Genomic DNA, 20,393 nt, shown 5'->3' on the forward strand with positions numbered 1-20,393 from the left:
GTCACCAGGAGCCCTTCTTAGCAGGTGTCTTTCCCCTGAACACAAGGTTCACAGTAGCTCTGTGCCTTGGGCTTTTCATGTACTAGTGTATCATGCGCATGTCGTGTCATCACTGCAATTTTTCTCTAAGTTCTTTGATGGCGGCATGATATCCCATTGTACGGGTATTATATAATGTATGGACTATTGGCTATTTATTGATTTCCAAGTGTCTGCCACTTTAAATACAGCAGCAAGAAATATTCATGTATCTTAATCTTTGTGCATATTTCTAATTATTTCCTTAGAGATGCATAGATGGTGTGATTACTAGGTTAATGTCTATAAATATTTATTGACTACCAATACGTTTTCTGGAAAGTTTGTACCACAGTATCCTCCTGCCAGCAGTGATTAAATGAGGTTAACTCATTTCAGCACCATTTTCTCCCTGTTTACTAACAGAACAAGGTGTAAGACTGAACACCGTAGCTCTCCCCAGCTGTGTGCCGTTTCTGCCAACCCCATGTATCGTGCTCATTTTCTCACTTTGGTTGTCCAAAGTTGAAAGCTCAGATTTTCAACATATGCCCCACCCTCGGCCAGTAGCATCAGCATCACTTGGGAACTTACTAGAAACGCAGAATCTTGTACTTCGCCCTAGACCTAGTGAATCAGAAACTGTGGGGATAGGAGCAAGTGTGAGTTTTAGCATGTCTCCCAGGTGCTTCTAAGCCCGCTAAAGTTGGAGAGCCCCCAGATGAAAGCGTTGAAGAGTCCTTTTGAAGCCCTCCCAAGTATTTTCCCGAAATACCATTTTCTGGGCTCCAACCATTCACAAGGAACAACGGGATGTAGGGTAAAGGTAGCAGGTCCCAGCTGTAACTTCTCGATGACTCCCGGCAGGGTATGTATCCGAACGTGTGACAGTCAAGGTGAACATTTTTCTTCGTCACTTAGCCCAAATGCGACACTAGAGGGAAGTTTTAAGCTAATTTACCCCAGATGTTTCATGGTTATGCAAGAGTGCAAAGCAAAACATGTTTTCTCCACTGGATAAAACACATTCTAAGTTGTCGTTAGCAGCTGTGGCTGGAGATTGCAAAATGAAGAATCTGGCCACCCTCCAGGCCCTGTGCACTCCTCCTCCTCCCCCAGGAATGAAAGACAGTCAAGCCAAAGAGACAGGAAACACACAATGCTCCCAAGTTCACAGCTAATACTGAGAAACGGAGCTGCTGGGGCCTCTGGAATGCATCAGAGTGGAGGTAACAGAGAGGAAGAGTACAGAGGACCTCGCCCCAATCAGAAGGGCTCTGAGAGGCAGGGCCCCAATATTCATCTCAAAGCAACACATGCCAGTTCTTCAGACGGTGAGGTAGGTGCTGGAGAGAAGATGGGATAGCCGACACGTATTTCCGGGGCCCTTCAAATAGCGTGGCAGCAATGGCTGTGTTCTTCCCCTGGATTAATAATGCCCCCGCTTCTGAGGCTAGTTAGGCCCGTTCCATCGAATCTCCAGAAGAATGCAGTGTGCTATAGTGGGGAAGCTGTAGAGTTGGAGTCAGCACAGGTATAATAAATGTTCATGCTCTGCCCCATCCCAGCCACGTAACCTTTAGCGAGTCATTTAATCTTGCTAACCCTCAGTGTCCCCAAACAACACTTCACTGGGACTGCTGCGAGGATGACATGAAGTCACGAGGCTAGCTAACAGTGATTGCGTCACGAGTGGCCATCCCCTTTACCCCCTTTACAATACTTTGTTGTCTTCGCAGTACCTCAGTCCCCCACCCCAGTGTGAGGGACACATCAAAAGAACTCTGTTGATGCTCGAGATTAAAACAACCCAAAATCTCATTGTGTATTTCAAAATTTCTTCACAGTTAAAAAAATCCTTGTCTTCTCTAAATGTTCTTGTAAAGCAAGTCTTTCTTTGGTACTTCCTAGGGACCCGAACACCTGTCTTTGGTGAGCGTCTGAACAAAGTATATCTGCCACAAACCCAACCCTGTCTGAGTTAGCCTGGGTCCCAACCGGGCCTTCCTCTGGGCAGGGAGAAAAGAATGGGAGAGCAAGCGCCGAGACGCGGGGTCTGTCTCTCGGACCTCACCAGTGCTGGGCGCTGGGCCCTTCAAGACTCCAGGCAGGATCAGCTTCCAAATGAATTATCTACAGTGAGGTACCCAATGCTAGTTCAAGTCTGTCACCAAACCCCATTCCAGAAGACTTCCCAAAAGCCAGAGTTGACCTTGAGCCAAGCTGGAGTTTGGGGCAGGTCCAGAATTACACTGCCTATCAGCTGCCTCCCCAACCCCAGCCCTGCCCCTCCTTTGTGGCCTTTCAGAGACCAGTTATTGAATAGCCCCGAGGGGTTGAAATCTGGAGAATGGGACAAGATAGAATTATTATTTTAAATTTTAAATAATGTAGAATTATTATTTAGATTTCTACCTGATTTAAGTGAATTTTCTTACAGTGTGATTGATTTCCTTAGGAGCCTGGCACATGGGCCAGAGCTGCTCAGCCAATGGGCTGAGTGTCTCCAGATTCCCAGTTACGCCTTACCCTCTTCTACCCCCTCACTGCATGAAGCCTCTGAGGACTTAGAAGCTCAGGTCTAAACTTGATCTTGAAGATCATTTAAACTTCCAGAGTGTCACCTGCTCGGCCAGGACAAATGCACAGGACACTTGTTAAGATTTGCATGCCGGCAATATAACCTATTAATATTCATTGATTCGAGGTGTGAAGATTACGAACCAGGGCTACAGGGTTACTGTTTATATTTATTTTTTTAGCTCCACATTCAGAAAATAAGTGCTAAATTCTACTTTCTGCATTCAATTCTGAAATATGTCTCCATTGTTCAATTATTTCTTTAATCAATAAATATTTAATAAACACTTGAAATGTAGGAGAACTATGGAGACGCAGTGGGATTAGAGAATTAAAAAAGACACATCCCTTCCTTCACGGAGTTTACTATCTACTAGGAAACATAGGCAATAAGCAGAGTCAACAATATGAAGAGTGTTGCAAAAGTGGAGCCACAGGGCGCTGTGACAGTATCTCTCAGTCAAGTACGGCGTGTGATATTGGGTAACTATCATTTTTAGGGTTTTACCCTATGCCAGGGGTGTCCAACTCACTTTCACCGGGGGCCATGCCAGCCTCGCGGAGGGCCAAATGTAATTTTAGGACTGTATAAATGTAACTACTCCTTAACTGTTAGGGAGTTGAAATTACATTCGGCCCTGTGAAGGCAACCGCAAGGCTGATGTGGCCCCCGGTGAAAGTGAGTTGGACACCCTGCCCTGTGCCTTGCAACCACTCAAGCAAATATCCCACTCTGTGCCTCCTTTCCTGAGGGTAACCAGCGTGTCACGGTTTATCCATGACTTTCTTGATTTGGGCACTAAACTTCCCCTGGTGAGAGAAAACCTTCAATCCTGAGGAGACCAGGATGGATTGGTTAAACTTTTTGCCTGAGGGAAAGTTGGGAGCAGAGTTCTTTGGCTTTTGGTTCCCAGCCCTGAGTTTTAAGGTAACTGACACGAATCCTTAACACATGCCAACATCGTGCAGCAGCAACGACAATGACCTAAAAAGGTGGAGAGGCTCCCAATGAACAGAGGCTCAAAGGATATAAAGTGACGGTACAATGTGTGAGGCTTGATTGGATCCTGGGTTTTATTTCTAAGCAAAAAAATGATTGGAATGGAGCATTTGGGGGAGCTCAAATGTAAACTAGATATTGGATGATTTGGTGGAACTACAGATAATTTTGTTAGATGTGACTATGGTGTTGTGGTTACGTAGGTGAAAGCCCTTATTTTAAAAGACTTAGAGGTAAGGAAACAGTGATGGCAAAATTTTAACAATTTTTAATTCAGTAGAGTTTACAAGGATGCTCATTTTATTATTTCTGTCTCCATGAAAATAATAAAAATTTAAGAAAGAAATCAACAACCACTGAGCAGAATAGGGTTTGAGATGAGAGCAACTTCCCCCCGAACCAGAAACCGATTCCTCCAGAATGGAAGCAAGAGAAAAAAGGAGGAAAATGATTGCATGTCAGTGGTGTTGGTTCCAGGCACGTGGGATCACGAGAGCCTAGCGAAGACCGCCGTGGCCCAAACTTGGCATTGGAACACCCAAGAGAGCCCCTGACATCTCAGCACATAGATTCCTGGGTGAACAGATGACTGGTCACCAGATGCCTGGAATTTGGACCCAAGTCCAAGTTATTGGTTGAAGCCGAGCTAAAGCTGAGATTCAATTCCCATCACCTCACAGAGTTACATTTTCTCTTCATCTGAGTCTATGGACTGCATTTAATGTCCTACCCACTAAACTGGCCCATCAGAAAGGTCCACTCGAGTGAGTGACACTTTAGCTGCAGCCCGAAAGATGAGTGGGAGTCGGCCAGGTGGAAGGGGAGAAGAAGAATTTCAAGCATTCGAAACAGTGTATTCAAAGGATAGGAAGCTAAAGAGAGGAGCGCCTTAGAGTACACAGAGTTCCAAGTGGCTGGCACAGAGAGAGTGCAGGCGACGTGAGCTGAGGGTGAAAGGTGGGCAGGGACCAGAACATGCTAGACCTTCCAAACCCAGCATAGGAAATGACCCTCACTGCTGCCCTCTTGGGAACCCCAGAGTCCTTTCCTCTCAACACCTGCCCCGTCCTGGTGCCCATTCCTCAGGGCCTCTCCTAGTGCTCAGTCTGGGCTACAGATCAGAAGTTATTCTGCTTAGGCACCAAGTTCTTTCTGCAACAAGGATGACGAATGAAGAGAAGCCGAGTCTTCTAGGTCTGTTACCCATGTTTTTAGGGCTCCTGCCACCATCTCCTTCTCACCCACTAATGCTATTCGTGTCTGATCCTAGCCACCTGCAAACACTTCCCAAGTGTCTGTGGCCATATCCTAGGGTGTCTCAGATGTGCTCACAGACAGGCCTGGCTAGTGCCCACATGGTGCCTGCAGGTTGTCCTTGGTTCGCTGCCCAGACAACTCTCTGTTAGACAGTGTCACCTCCCCTGGGCACAGCTGTATCCACCAGGCAACACAGGCCCCCCGTGCAACTGAGGAAGAGTGCAGGAGGTGCCAAAATTTTGAGGTGTTGTTTTGTGCAGTAGCAAAGAATGCCTCCCCTCTGCGTGAACACTCAATTAGCGGAGTGCCAAAGTCACGTTCCTTCTGCCCAAATGGTTTATACGGGTTCCGGGGAAACACCATTCAATGCACAGCCCCCAGCTTTCCTGGGGACTCAGACACAGAACCAGAGGACAAAAACAGGAGTTGGGTCCTGGGGCTGTGGCCCACAACCAAACACGTGTCAGACACCCAGCTGTCACCCAAATCATTCCTCCTTTCTAACAATGGAGGCTTTGTTAGTGGGTCAGGTTTGTGGTGCCAGGCTCCTACTTCCCCGAGAGGACTTTTCTCCTGGGAGGGGCTTCAGTCCCTCTTGTAGAGATCTCTGGGTCTGTGCACTGGCTCTCCGAATGTGCCAGACACATCTGAACCCCAGCAGGGGTCAGAGCTTGGGCCCCTGGGACCGCAGTTTTTATCTATATCTCCCACTAGCTCAGGGTGCTTGAGGAAGGGATGGGGTCTTACTCACTCCTATTCCCTGAAAGGTAGCATGGGCCTGGCGTGTAGGAGGTGCTCAACTTATTTTCATGGAAAGACCATCCCATACCCTAGGCCAATGGTCACCAAACTTCAGCTGGATGGAAACCACTTGGGACATTGTTAAAACACAGATTTTTAGGTCGTGTCCCCAGGGATCAGATTCATTAGGTCTGGGGGTGAGGGCCCAGGAACATGTATTTTAACAAGATCCCAGGTAATTCTGATGCAGATGGTTCTTGAGTCTCCCTTTGCCTCTATCTCAGGCAGGCTTGAACTGGGATACTTTTGGCCCTTCAGCTCCTTTCTGAGAGTTAGAAGTAGGCATCTCTTCCCCTTTTAGTTGCACCAAGCCCACGGCCAGGGTGACAACTTGGTGAGCAGAGTTTAGGCTGTAATTTCAGACCCCTGCCCCTTTGCCAAGTATCCTTGCGCTGTGCAGACCTCACATACAATTTGCAGCAGCCTGTTCCTGCTAAGAAATGGTGTGACTGAGAAATTCATCTTTAAGTCACCCAATCTCTCAGTAAATTCCAGGAAGATACTAGGATCGAACCATTCTAGTTTCTTGCTCCTGGGTACCAGGTGAGCCAGCAACCACTCTCTGGACCTGGTGGGAAGGGTCTGGAGAATATGAGCTTGAATGATTTGACACAGATTTTTAACCTTTACCACGTGTTGAAATCACTTTGGGAGCTTTGAAAGATGCTAATGCCTGGGTCTCACACCGAGAACTTAACTGAATGGGGGTGCAGCCTGGGCATCAGAATTTATAACAGCACCCCAGGTGATTGTACTTGCAAAATCTCTGACCTAATAATGCCCTCGCCCTGTGTGTCTGCCTAGGGATGGAGGACCAGGGGTGGGCTCACCTTTCTAACTGGAGAAGGGAGTGGCCTCTCTTGCTTTGTGTGGTCCAGCTTAGAGCAAGTTCTTCAGGATTTTCTTCAATAAATGAGTAAGAATCTTTGTTTGTGCTTCTTGGCATTTCTGCTAGTCACCTTTACCCCTGCAATTTCTGAACACTCTCCTAGATCTAGCCCTCCTCTTAACTTCCCTCCTCTCAAATAAAATCCACTTGTTTGTGATGTGTGAACACTCCCCATCAGTTTGGTAAACTAGTTTTCCACAAGGCATCAGGGGCAGACAAAGCTTAAGTACCCACTCTGAAGTATGTGCCAACACAATTTGTTAATATGCCACAAAGAATTTCTACTATAACAGTGGAGGGTGATTTTTGAATGGTAGAAGCCCAAGTTCGGATACTGTTACTTTTTTTGGCAGGGGAAACTTCAAACTCAGGGGCGTGGGAGAGAGCAGCCTTTTGGGAACTCCCCACTGGTTTGGCCACTTGCAGCAATGGTTGGACTTCCCCTGATAATGTTGGTAACATTATTCTTGCAAAGGACTAGAAGAAGGAATACAGAGTCCAATTGGCCCACTAGAACATGAATTCCTAGAAAGAGACCATGTTCTACTCCTTTTGGAATCCTGCATCATTCTCAGCATGTAATTGCATGCTTTTGTCATGCAATAAATGCTATTGCATTGTCAAATTTTAAAAATTAAAATCCAACACCAACTTACTGAGTGACTACTTTGACCTGGGCCCTGAACTAAGTGTTTCCATAGCTTATTTAGTTCAAATTTACTAAACCCTCAGGTTTTAGTTAAGATAGAGGCTAAGCTGCTATAAGAATGATATCTCAAAATACAGGGTGAAACAAGGTGTTTCTTTTTTTTCTCCAATGATGTTCCAGGTGATGGTCCACTAAATAAGCCCAAAGCCTGTTTGTTGGCTGTGCCATCTTTAACATGTGGCTTCCATCCTTGGGGTCAACTTGACTGGCTGCTCTGGCCAAGAGGTAGAGGAAAAAGGCCAGGAAGCACATCCAAGTTTCCAGAATCCTAATCCAGAGATGGATAGTTCACATTTTGCTCCCATGTTATTGGTCAGAATTTAGTCACATGGTTATAACAATATGCAAAGTGTGCTTGGAAATGTAATCCGAAATTAGACGGCTCTATATTCATTTAAAACTGGTGACTGATATTATTAAATAAGGGGAAATGCACATTGATGGACAAGTCTCATAAAACATCTCATATTTATGGATGAGTACCTTATACTCACTGAAGCCAAAAGTGGACTATAGGAAGATACCGATTTCCTGCCTGGAGAGGTCCTCTGTTTTGTCAATGTGTTCAGAATTAAATTGGCTCTGAAAGCTACCTTAACTTATAAGAGTTTGGCATATAGACCAAAGGAATACCGATTTCTTAATTTCCACTGGAAGAAAATACATGTCAGTAACTAGTATGTTTGAGTTCCCCATTCAAGAGTTTCCTGGTATGCAGCTCTCAGAAGACCGCATCACAGTGTATACTAGCGTTTACTGAGCATCTACTCTGGGTCAGAGGCTGCGCTAGACATTCTCCGCACAGGATCTAATTTGATCTACATCCCCAACTTGATGCAGGAAAGACCATTTGGACCGTTTTAGGTAAGAAAACCAGCAGAGAGCTTACGTAGCTAGGATGTGGCGAGGCTGGCGTTTGAATCCAGGTCTATTTGATTCTAGACCGAGTGCTAGAATTCTTCCACTGCACTCTACTGCTGATGTGGGAGTTTTTCTAGTAAGCGTCTAGATGCCCTTGGTCGTGTGTTCACGGGCTGTGCCTCTTTGTGCAGATTTCTGCTATAGCATGTGTTGCAGGTCTTATTATGGAAGGCCTTCTTTCCCGGCCTCCCTCCGCCTCCCGGTATTTATGGGTTGTGTACGTCTTGATCACTTTACAAAAACCGAGGCCAGCACTGGGCCTAGGATGTGTTATGTACTTAAACAAATGATTAAATGTGTAAATCAAATTCTCCCTTCACCTACAGTTAAAACCAGAACGCCTTCCTGAGCCCCTACCCCATATTATTGTATTATCAATTCTTGCCTTCAACACTTAGCCTGCCCTCATGTTCACTACATCAGCATCTTATTTTAAGTTCTTAGTTTCCAGCTCTAGTACCCGGGACACCCAAACGTATTTTCGATTGAATCCAAAACAACCTAACGTCAGTCTATCCTGATGCCTTGTCAACGTGTTTCATTCTCAGAAGCAATGAAAAAAGCTGTTTCCCATATTGAGTTTAGTATAAAAATGAGCTCTCGAGCTTCCAGGGGCAGGGACTGGTGCCAGCTCCAGACTGAGGTTGTGATTTTGTTGAAGGAAACCTTGCCAGTCATCCCGGTGCTGATCAATCTCCCTGCAATGATTGATGCTCGACACAGGCCCGGGGTGGGGCTGGCCTCACTCTCCACCCGCAGCTCTGTGAAGACAGGAGCTGGAAACCAGAAGGGGTCCTTTAAAAAGGACTGGCTCCTTCACCAGTGACACCAATGACAGGGTGTATGGGTAGGGCTACTCAAATCAAATGCGAAGTCACCTTAAAAATCCCATCAAATTTTGCATTTGATTCCACAGTATGCTCCAAATTGTGTGTGTATGTCTATACCTACGTCTATGTATCTCTAGCTCTGTATCCATCCCCCTATATCTCTATCGATCTCGATATCTATACCTACATCTATATAATCTTTCCTCTCAGTGGAGCCCTGCAATAACGGGGCTTTGGACTCCTGGGGTTACTCATTCCCTCATAGGAGGAACTTAGGGTCCAATGATATCTGATATCCTTTCTAATCCAAAATTCTTTTATGAGGAGTCAGGAGTAAATAACATTAGAGTCAGTAGAGGCAAATATATTTGAACTTAAAGGCATATACATTCAATGTATTCTTCAAAACTCCAACCAAATAAAATACTTCCTCGACCAGATTCATTCACCAACAGCAAGTTCTCAAACTGCGGGGGCCTAAGAGTCTGCATTTTCAGAAAAGTCCTCAGAGGACGCATTACCAGGCAATTGGAAACCCCGAGATAAGGTACGCAGGAACTCCTCATAAACGGTAAAACTGGTGTACGTGTGAGTCGTCGTTGTGGGTAAGGGTAGTGATCCTCCCTGTCTTTGCCACACAGGACCGTTTGCACGAAAGAATATGCATTGCTTTGTGAAAATCACAAACCAAAGTTCTTGGATCTGGAGGCAGGGCTGCAAGTCTCTTTCCTCTTGATCCTCACAGCAGGGAGGGGACGGGGCGGGGGGGGGGGGTGGGGTGGGGGGTGGGTAGCGGTTCTGCAAGCTCTGCAGCCCTGGAGAAAGGCCCAGCTGGCACGGAAAAGATCCTCTCCACTTTTTGCCTCTCAGTAGCTCAGAACCTGGGCCCTGAGCTATGCTGGTGCGGAGCTCCCGAGGTCTCTCTCTTCCCTCACTTATTCACCGCAAGGCCTCTCTTATCAGGAGAGAGAGCTGACAAAGACAGGGACACAGATTGCAGTCAAACCTTAAAAATAAGGGCTGTTCTCCCTGCACCTCTCCTGGCCCCAGGCCAGACACCCAGGGCCCATGCATGGTGTTCTTCTACAAGGTCACACTGCTTTCCAAGAGACCCCATTTCCTGAACCTCTCCTGACTCGCTTCCCTGTAGCAACATGTATTGGTCATAGGTTCTGCTCTTTGGGCTTCCTAGTTTGGCAAATTGATGTGATAAATTATATTTAAGGCACTAAATTAAGTAAGAGCTTTCTGAAAGCAGATTTGGGTTTTCTTCACGTCTATGCCTTTGTCCCTAGCGTCTGAATCACATTCGAAGGGTTGCGATGGAACACATTTAAAGTTAAGTGTGGAAAAGTGGCAGGGTTTTCGAACGCGCTGCCATTTCAACAGCTCCCTTTTTTCATTCAACGAGTATTTGAATGCTGACTATGTGCAGGGCATATTCTAAGACACAGTGGCTTTCAAACTTGAGAGAACTTCAGCATGACTTAGAAGTCTTGTTAAGAGACAAAGTTCTGAATCATAGATTCTGATTCAGGTCTGGGTCGGCCCTGAGAGTTTGCGTTTCTAACCAGTTCCCAGGGAAGGCTGGCGCTGCCGGTCTAGGGCCACGTTTTGCGAACCACTGGCATAGGTCGCGGTGGGCCACCAAGCCGCTGACCTCGCAGGGCGCGCAGTCTAGGCTGGCTATGCCAAAGGGGCGGACGGTGGAGGTTTCAGCCCTCTCGGCGGGTCAGGGGGGAGACACGCAGGAGGCTGCTGCTTGCGCCTGCCACCCCTAGCGTCATCTACAAGCTGAGAAGTCGGACGCGCTGCGCCCCTCCCCGGGACAGCCGAGGAAGGAACGGGCTAGGACCCGGAGCCCAGGCTCGTCCTCTCAGGTTTGGAGCCGGCGAGCGGAGGGCGAGCCCTGGAAGCCTCGGGGGTCCAGGCGTTTGCTCCCGGACAGGCCTCCGTGGGAGGAGGGCAGAGGAAGTCGCCCTCCCTCCTCGCGGCCCGCCCGCGCCGGCCTTCGGTCTGCGTCCGGGGCGGTGGCGGCAGCGGCGCGGGGCGGGGCGCCGCGACCCCAGTGCGTCCCCGGCCGCCCCTGCCCCCTGGGTCGCAGAAGCTGTCTCCGGCTGGCTCGGCCTCGAGGCGCGGGGATCCGGCGTCGCCGCAGTCCCGGCCGGCCCGTGCGCCATGGCCCAGCCGGGCGAGGAGGCTCTGCCCGGGCCCGAGACCGCGGTGCAGATCCGCGTAGCCATCCAGGAGGCCGAGGACGCGGAGGAGCTGGAGGACGAGGAGGAGAGCGCCGAGGCGCGGGGCGCGGGGGATCCGGCTCGGTATCTCAGCCCGGGTTGGGGCAGTGCCAGCGAGGAGGAGCCGAGCCGCGGGCACAGGTAGGCGCGGCGGCGTGCCAGGTCCGAGGGGGAGCTGCCGACCGGGGTCCCGGCGCACGGGAGTTTGGGGACAACTCGGCGGGCACAGGGGTTTGAATCAGCGCCGCCCCCGGGGACGCAGCTCGGGGCCGTCGCAGGATGGCAGAACAGGCTTGCGGCGGTCGTTGCAGCCCTGGTCCGCAGCTCTGTAAACCCCACCGAGGCTCCCTCCCAGGTCTGGCGGCGGGGCTCCGAGGGGTCCGCTCGAGGGCATGCTCTGGGGTCCGGGAGGAAGTCCCTCCTGGGCCGTCCTCGCCCTGCCCGCCCCAGGAACCTCTCCCTCCCTGAGCTCACCCAAAGACCCTCTAGGAAGCTCAGCCCAGCTCGGTCCTAACCCTAGAGTTGCACCGCCCTCCCCGACCGTTTCTTCCAGCAAGCCCTCACTGCCCTGTCTGCTTATCCATCCAAATGGCTTCCCTCAGTCTCTGGGTGCGGGCCGGCCAGGCACAGCTGACACTTGCTGCCGTGGGATCCCGGGAGGGGTGATGTAATGGTGGAGAGAGCTCTCTTGCCCTGAATCGGGATCGGTGTAGGGCTTGCTGCCTGCATCCTCCCTTGCTGGGGGATTCCCGTTCTCACGCAGCCTTCCCCACCTGACAGCGATGCTTGCATCATCGTCTTGTGCCTTGGCCTTGGGTTCCTGGCTGATGGGTGGTCTGGAGATGGTGGGGCCCAAAAAATCACCTGTCTAACCTTGCCTCCGGGCCCTGCGCTTTGTCATCAGCCGGCGATCTGGGTCTTGTGTCCAGGTAATGCCTAGGCCTTTGAGGACTGGTTTTTTTTTTTGTTCCTGCTGTTGAAAGGACATAAGATATGGACTATCCATAGACATGAGCATAGGGCAATGGCAGAACTTGCTCCATCTGGGAAATACCAACATGCACTTATTAAGAACCCTCTTCTGGGACTCTGCACGTGTGTTTAGCTGTCAGGGCTCTGCAGGGTTATTCCGTGGCGGGCATTTATTTCCTTCCTTGGGAGAACAGTCATCTCAAGGGCATAAGGAGGCTGAGGCCAAACCCATTCCCTATCACTGGCTGACCCTTTCCTGGTGGAGAAGGTCTGGACTTGGGGGCCCAGAGGTTCGGAGGAGGAAAGCCCAGCCCAATAATATGGATCAGGAGAGCTGGGTACAGCGGATGGTACAGGAGATCCCTCAGCACGGCACGTACTGTAAAGTCTGATTCATTCATTCAGCTGGGCTGAGTGCTGAGAATACAGAAATCATGACTCCATCGTCACTGGATTTCAGTCTTGAGAAGGCAGCCACCTAGTCAAATAATTTCAGAGGCCATGCATGATAGCCCCGAGTGGCTTATTCTTCTGACTCTTTTTGCTTGTGACTGTCCCCTATCCTGGGGCTAGGTTTTTGTTGTTGTTGTTATTTTTAAGTTTCAATTAATTCTCATTCGAGAGAGAGAGGGGTAGGAAGAGAGAGAGAGAGAGAGAGAGGGAAGCATCCATGCGAGAAATACCAGTCGACTGCCTCCTGCACGCCCCAGCCGGGGACTGAGCCTCAACCTAGGCAGGTGCTCTCTCTGACTGGGAATCAAACTGGCGACCTTTCAGTTACAGGAGGATGCTCCAAGCAACGGAGACACACGGGCCAGGGCCCGGGGCTCAGTATTGAGACAGCACCATTAGCAGAGATTAAAGCCCTACTTATTTCTTGGGCCTGGAAAGATCCTCCAGTAGACCTGGGAGAACACGATCCTCGGTTCCGGTGGGCGGCCTGCCCGCACCCTCAGCACTGTCTCTTCAGATCCAGCGCTGGAGTCTCGGGGAGCATTCAGTCAGAAGCGTTTCCTGCTGCTCACTGGGGCTCCTCAGGGCAGTGGAGCCAACAGAGCCCAGCAGGCAGACGTCCAGGGCACAAGAAGACGTAGCCTAGAACAAGATCCCCACTGTCCCTGGTTTGGGCCCAGCCTGGCACGGGAGCAGCCGCCACACTGAGAGAACACTCTGGGCTCCCAGAGCCTGCAGGAGACAGCCCCCCCCCGGTTCCTAAATCTGCTCGGGGAGATGTGGCTCCCACCCACCTCTTCCCTCAGCCCACTGCCTCCTTTCCTGCCTGTGTCCCAACAGTTCATGCCCCCACGGAACCGACCCCTCGGGTCCGGGAACACAGGGTGTAGTTTCAGTCTACAAGCCTTTGAAGTCACATCTCTAGGTCCCTCTGATTGGTTGATTTCTAGTCAGCCTGAACACTTCCCTGCCTCTTTCCCTACCACCCCCATCCCTGGACTTGTTCCTCTCCTTTGTGTTGCTGGACCCCTCTGTCTGTTTCATGCACTTACCCACAGTTATAATTCTAGATTCTGTCTCCCTGACCAGAATATGAGCTCCATGAATTCAGGGGACACGCTTGCTTGCCCTGTTCTCCTTGGATTCTCAGCACCTGGCACGTAGTGAGTGCTTTCCAAATATCATTTGCTGAACGAATGTGTGCCTCTGTAATCAGCTCCATGGAGCTGAAATGTTTGTATTTCTCCTCCACTAGACAGGAGGATCCTTCAAGGCCATGATCTTACCTGAGGCCTCCCCACATCTCCTGTACCTAGCCCAGTATCCCTGGGGGACAAGGGAAAAGTGGAAGTAAGGAAAAATCTTTGTAACCTCCAAATATTCATTAGCCTTCTCCTCACAGGTTGATCACTATTTTATTTTCACATAAAAATTTCAAACATAAATGTGAAAGAATAGGACACTTGTAAGTATTTTGCCATGTTTTTTTGATGGACATACAGTGTATATGGTTTTTTCCTGAAGCATTTGAAAATATCTGGTACATAAGACCTACACCCTATGTACTTTATTTCATAGCTCTTAGTAATGCCGTTCTCTTATAAAACCATAATGCTGTTATTGCAACTCAGAAAATGAACAATTTCCTAATGTAATCCCTAAACTACTTTAATAGTCAAGTTCCCTATTTAGGATTCCCCCAGTTGTTCCATATTGTCTTTTATAGCTGCTTATTTTTTCCCTTAACCAGAATCCAGTCCAGTTTGAGGCATTTGCCTGTTATGTCCCTTGAGAATGTTTTAATTTAGAACATTACCACTTTTTTTTTTAACGCTTTTCTGTTTGGGAACTAAGAGGCCAGATGCTTTATTGCATGTTTCACAGTTTGAATCGTTCTGGTTACGTTCAAATCATCTAGTTTAACTTTCTCCTTTGCGCCATGTGTTTCCCGTAAACTGGAAGTTAGGGCTGAAGTCTTGATTCGCTGCAGATTAAACACTTTGGCGAGAACACTTCATCAGCAATGCTGGGGAATTTTCATTGCATCACCTCAGACAGCATCCAGCCTTAGCAATGCCGCACGTAACCTCTTGGGTAAGGTGGTCTCTCCAGTGCGATGAGCAGGTAATAGGTGGCCTTCTTGTGGATATTCCTTCACCAAAGATTTTCCCCTACTGGTTTTAGCATTCATTGATGACCCTTGCTTTAGTCAGTTTATTGGGCATTACAAATTGGTGATTTCCTAATTGTATCAACTGTAGTGCATTTATTAGCTAGCATTCTGCTGTCAAAGAGAGTTTTGCTTCATCACCTGGGGTTGAACAAGAATTCCCCATCAAGAGGCAAGCAGAAATAGTTAATTATTTCCCCTTTCTTTGAATACTTCCTTGTTGTCTGATACTAGATATTCTAGGCTTAATTTGTATGTTTGCTACTTCAGTCATGGGACCCAGCTATTTCCACAGGAATCCCGGGCTTTTCAGCTACTAGTGGAAAGGTACTTACAAACCAAGACTCGGATTAAGAGTGCTGATTTCTACTGGGGCATTATTGCTTTTAGGTCCTTCCGATGGGCAGAACTAGGAAAGGTATTTTTAAAAAATTTATATTGCTAATTCAAATTTAATATTACAGGTTTTGCTTTACTTCTTTTATTTTTTATACTGAAAATCTTGATTCCTAATAACATTAACCTATTTACTTGTCTGCTTTGTCTTACAATGTATAAAATGACTTAAAATCATAATACAGAATATTAGGACAAATAATAAACCACTGAGCACATCCGCTTTTCATTTAGCAAGAGAAGCAGCTAGGTTTCCTTGTCTCCAGGATGTTCAGGGACATTGCTGCCGCTGTCATTTACCTGTTGTGGCTGGTGATAACAAAAGCCTTCTATGTATCAATGCTGGCTTGTGCCAGACGTGGAACTAAGTACTTTGTATACCTCGTCTCTGCTCCACACCACGAAGTATCATTTAGTCTGCAGAGACAGCCACTAGTGGCACCCTTTTCCCAGGCACTGAGAAACATATCAGAACACCACGTCAGAAGACAAGTCACGATCTTGAGTAAATGTATAAGAACTTGTGGCTGTACGGACACAGGATGTGGCCTCTGCTAGTGGCATCCAAAGTGAAGTTGTTCCCAAGGGGCCTTTTCCAAAGTCGGAAACATATTTGCAAATTTTCAGTCTGTCTCCGTGAAGGACCCTTTATCTTTCAGTTCGCCTTCATGTTTTTTTATCCTCACCCGAGGATATGTTTTTTTTTTTTTTATTTGAGAGAGGAGAGGGAGAGGGAGAGAGAGAATAGATTGGAGAGAGAAACACCGATCAGCTGCCTCCCATACCCACCCTGACTGGGAATCGAACCTGCAACCTTTTCGTGTTGCCTGAACCACCTGGCAGGGGCACCCTCCAGTTTTTATACTGCATCGTCAATTTGGTTGCCTTTTTGGACCTTTTCAGATTCATTAAGTTTTTTTCTGGAGGCAAAGCAAAAGGAACTTCACACAGATGGGACTGACCCCAGTGTTTTTCATAATTGGTGTTTTCTCAATATCCTTCTTGTCGCTGTCCAGCATTTTCCTGGGCTCGGTGGCCAAAGTGCCACATTAGACCATCTGCAAGGATGCATGAGTCCAAGAAATCTCTCCTGTGTGCAAAGCTAGTGAGCAGCTCGTTACTCCGCCATTTTAGTGTGGGTAGTTTCCTTCTGAGGTATCATTTGATTAATCACTCAGTTAACATATCCACATTAGCTTGAGATCTTATGATACAAGCCTTAGAGATTTTATGCTACACTTGTTTCTCCAAATTATTTACAAATATGATACAAATTTACATACTGGCTTGTGGAGCCCAGTCATCTATTTTGAAATGTGCCCCCTTATTTCCACCCTATGTTTCCCTTTCCAGCAGGTTTACAGCTGCAACAAGAGAACATATCACCGCTCCCAAGTGCAATGCTTTATTTAAAATGAAACACTAATGTAAACATACAACTTTTTTGAAGTCCTCTTGAAAGGCCACTAACAAGATACTCACCAGTAACCATGCTTTTTGTCTCAAAGCATCCCAATAGGTGTGATTTGCCCTCACAGAAGTGCGTCTCTTTACATTGGTGGTACCCTTTAAATTCCTACTGTGTGCAAGGCTGTGGACTGATGCTAGAGGGAAAGGAACTAATATGAATCCTACTCTGCAGGCAGTCAGGGTTCAGGGCATCAGGAGATGTGCGCACGCGTAGTTCCAATACAAGTACAGACAAATGTTAGTTGAAAGTTGATGTGATTTCTTCCCTGGGAGAATGGCATTTGAGATGGGCCTCGAGGTGCAGCTAGGAGGTGGGAATAGCATGCTGAAAGGCACAGAGTCCAGAAACCTGTGGTCCTTACAAGGAACTATAAGTCTTTTATCTGCTTGGAGCAAAGGATCTGAAAAGAAATATATAAAAATAAGTTTGGAAGCTGGTTATAGTCAGATTCTAAATGGATCTCAGTAAAAAGCTAAGGACTTTGGGTTTTATTTAATGTAAAGTAGGAAATGTTATTGTTTTTTACGTCATCAGTAGACCAGTCACATAGCTGTTCTTCCAAACATGTAAGAAGGCACAGAGTGGAAGAGGCTTGACCCAAAATACACCTGGAGTGGGGGAGGGGGCCAGGGCAGGTGGCAGGAGGTGGGAAGACAGAACCCTGGAAAGGCTGTGGTTGGGAAATGTGTGAAGGAGGGTAATATCTGAGAGGTAATTTAAATTCTTCCTGTAGAACAATTGCCCAGTCCCCCTGCCTGACACTGAAAAGTAGAGGACAGCATACTATTTGTTTCCAAGGGGGAACAGGAGAAACGAGATTATTTTCTAAAGGAAATCAAATGAACTAACTGGTGATCTAGGGCTGCTGGAGTAAAGCCAGTACTTACAGTATAAAGCTTTCTCCACAGAAAGCCCTTAAGTAATGATTCCCTGCCTGTTCCCCCTAAAGTAAAGTTGGCATGCCCCGCCCATGCATATACGGCCTCCTAAGAAGAAAACCAGTAAGAGTATACAGCTCACTCTCGCTGATGTGGCTCAGTGGATTGAGTGCCGGCCTGCAAACCAAAGGGTCACCGGTTCGATTCCCAGTCAGGGCACGTGCCTGGGTTGTGGTCCAGATCCCCAGTAGGGGGTGGAAGAGAGGCAACCACACACTGATGTCTCTCTCCCTCTCTTTCTCCCTCCCTTCCCCCTCTCTAAAAATAAATAAATAAAATCTTTTAAAATAAAAAGAGTATACAGCTGTAGGGGGAACCCACACACCCACCAAGAAAAAGCAATCCAGACCTTCATCCTTCCAAATGAATAGCTGTGCAGCCTAACTCTCCACTCCTCAAGCGTGGGCTGTGTTCAGTGACTACCTTCCATGGTGTATAGTATGGGAAGGGGGAAAAAGGAGGCACTTTGCAGTGGAGACAAACTGCCTCAGCCAGGTAATCAGGGTCAACCTCCAGTGACCAGTCATGTTGACCATACATCCTCTTGATGTGAAGTGCTGAGAATGGGAGTTGCTGCTGCCGTCCTCCGCAAACACACACTCCCCGTCTAATCATGAGAAAAATGCCAGACAAGTCACATAGAGGGACACTCCACAGCTTACCTGACAGCCCTCTTCAACACTGTCGAGGTCATCACAAACAGGGAGAGCCTGAGGAACTGTCACAGCCCAGAGACACCTGGAGAGACACAGCGCAGAATGTAACATGGTATCCTGGATGCGATCCTGCCGCAGAAAAAGGACATTAGGTCAAAACCAAGGCAATCTGAATAAATTATGAGCCCTAGCTAATGATAACGTATCGATATTCATTGAATGTACATTACTAATGTAAGCTATTAATGATAGAAGCAGCCCGGTGTGGGGTATATGGGATCTCTACTATTTTCACAATTTTTCTATACGTCTAAAGCTATTCCAACGTAAGTTTATTTTTTAAATCTTTATAAAGAAAAAGATGACTGGCTTACCAGTCACATGAAGAAAATCAATGATATGAAAGTTAAATGGAAAAACTGACTCCAGAGGATACAGAGATGACATGTTTGGAAACAAAAAGACTAAAAATATATACTCCAGGTAGTGCCCCGAGAGGCAAATTAAAATACTGCACCCCCAAAACAAGAATGAGATACTCTTAAAAAGGAACAATCTGAAGATATAGAGGAGTTCTTGGAGAATAAATAAATAATTACTGAAATTAAAACACGTACTAGGGAAGGTTGGAAGGTAAAGACAAAGAGATCTCTTACCGTGTAAATCAAAGACGAAGGTACAGATGGCCGGCGTGAGAGCAGAGAGACGTAGGGGGATCAACCCAGGGGCCCGGCCAGCCAGCCGGACTTCCAAAAACAGAAGTGAGCTCAGCAAACGCCTTGCCCCGCGGTGAGCCACACGTACACGGGCGCAAAATACGTATAACTGATCGGCTTTTACCGTTACCTACCTACAGACAAAACACGGACGAGCCGCTACAGAACAGAATGTAAATAGTATGAACCATGACGAAACGCCATGAAGGTACATCGGATAGAATGCGGGCGGCTGGAAATGGAAGGAGAGGCGAGGGGAGGGGGAGGGGAGTAATGTGCGCATCCTGTAGTGAGGAATTGAGAGATGTTATTTAAGGTCCACAGAGTAAGAAGCAGAATTTTAAGTGCATAATTTAAAAACACAACCAGAAAAAATAAAAGTAATATAAAATTTTTAGAATTGGAAGAAGAGGCTTTGGGAGGTGAGCACCCCCAAATCCTCATCTTATCTAATAGGACATGACTACAGAATGTCTGTAATTGGCAAGTGAGAAATAGAGCTATGAGCAATTTTACCGACTTAGAAGGGAACTGTCGCAAGCACTGAATGATTTTATTGAGAGAGATTGCCTCTAGGGAGAAGCGGAGCCGGAAATTGTTGCTTGTATAAATTCTCTCCAATTTTATTTTCGTTTTCACTCTGCATATGTATTTTTCCCATTTTTAAGATTTATTCCTGATAAGCTATTAATGTTCTTCAGGGACAGTTGGAACGGAAAAGACAACAGACGGGAGATGCTGCAGAATAAAATCAACACTCGACAACTGACTTGATGTGGGGACAAAAGATACTTCTCGGATTTGGAGCCTAAGTGCAGATGGGGATGGATGGGCAAAGCAGTGGGTGGGACGTTTGGGGAGGGAGCATACACGGTTTTTACAAGGCTGTTGTCATTGACAGGAAGTTGCCAATATTCATATTTGACGGATATAAATGCTTTTAATGTTCATAAAGGATATAGGGTCTTCTTAATTTTTTTTTACTTTTTAATCCTCACCTGAGGACATATTTATTGATTCTAGAGAAAGAGGAAGGGAGAGAGGGGAAGAGAAACACTGATGCAAGAGAAACATCCATCACTTGCCTCCAGTACCCACCCAACCAGGGATAGAACCTGCAGTCCAGGCATGTGCCCCGGCCAGGAATCAAACCCGTGACCTTTCCATGTATGGGATGATGCTCCAGCCAACTGAGCCACGCCAGCCAGGGCCAGGGCCTTTTTAGTTTAAAGGTTGTTGCATGAACCAGGAAACAGTGCAGTGTGCTCCCAGATATCAAACAGGCCATCCTGTTCTTCCAAGATGCCCCTTTGCAGAAACACAGTTGCAGCTGAGAGCACCCATGCAGAGGGAGGGGTCCTGTTTGCAAGAAGCTCACC

General features: G+C 47.4%; 1 protein-coding gene across 3 annotated transcripts in view; it reads left to right on the forward strand.

Moving 5' to 3' along the window:
* The first annotated feature begins 1,318 nt into the window (after nt 1-1,318).
* Nucleotides 1,319-20,393, forward strand: part of LARP6 (La ribonucleoprotein 6, translational regulator) — a 29,162-nt gene continuing 10,087 nt past the window's right edge. Inside the window, exon 1 of one of the 3 annotated variants that reach the window (XM_045192922.3) lies at nt 1,319-1,357. In XM_045192922.3, coding sequence (XP_045048857.2) covers nt 1,335-1,357 — 23 coding nt within the window. In that variant the 5' untranslated portion in view covers nt 1,319-1,334. Of the gene's footprint in view, nt 1,358-10,978; nt 11,384-20,393 lie in introns of those variants that run through there. The other 2 variants (XM_053928955.2, XM_053928954.2) reach the window with 2 other exon arrangements.

This window comes from Desmodus rotundus, chromosome 7 (genome assembly GCF_022682495.2).
Source record: "Desmodus rotundus isolate HL8 chromosome 7, HLdesRot8A.1, whole genome shotgun sequence".
Taxonomy (NCBI): Eukaryota; Metazoa; Chordata; class Mammalia; order Chiroptera; family Phyllostomidae; genus Desmodus; species Desmodus rotundus.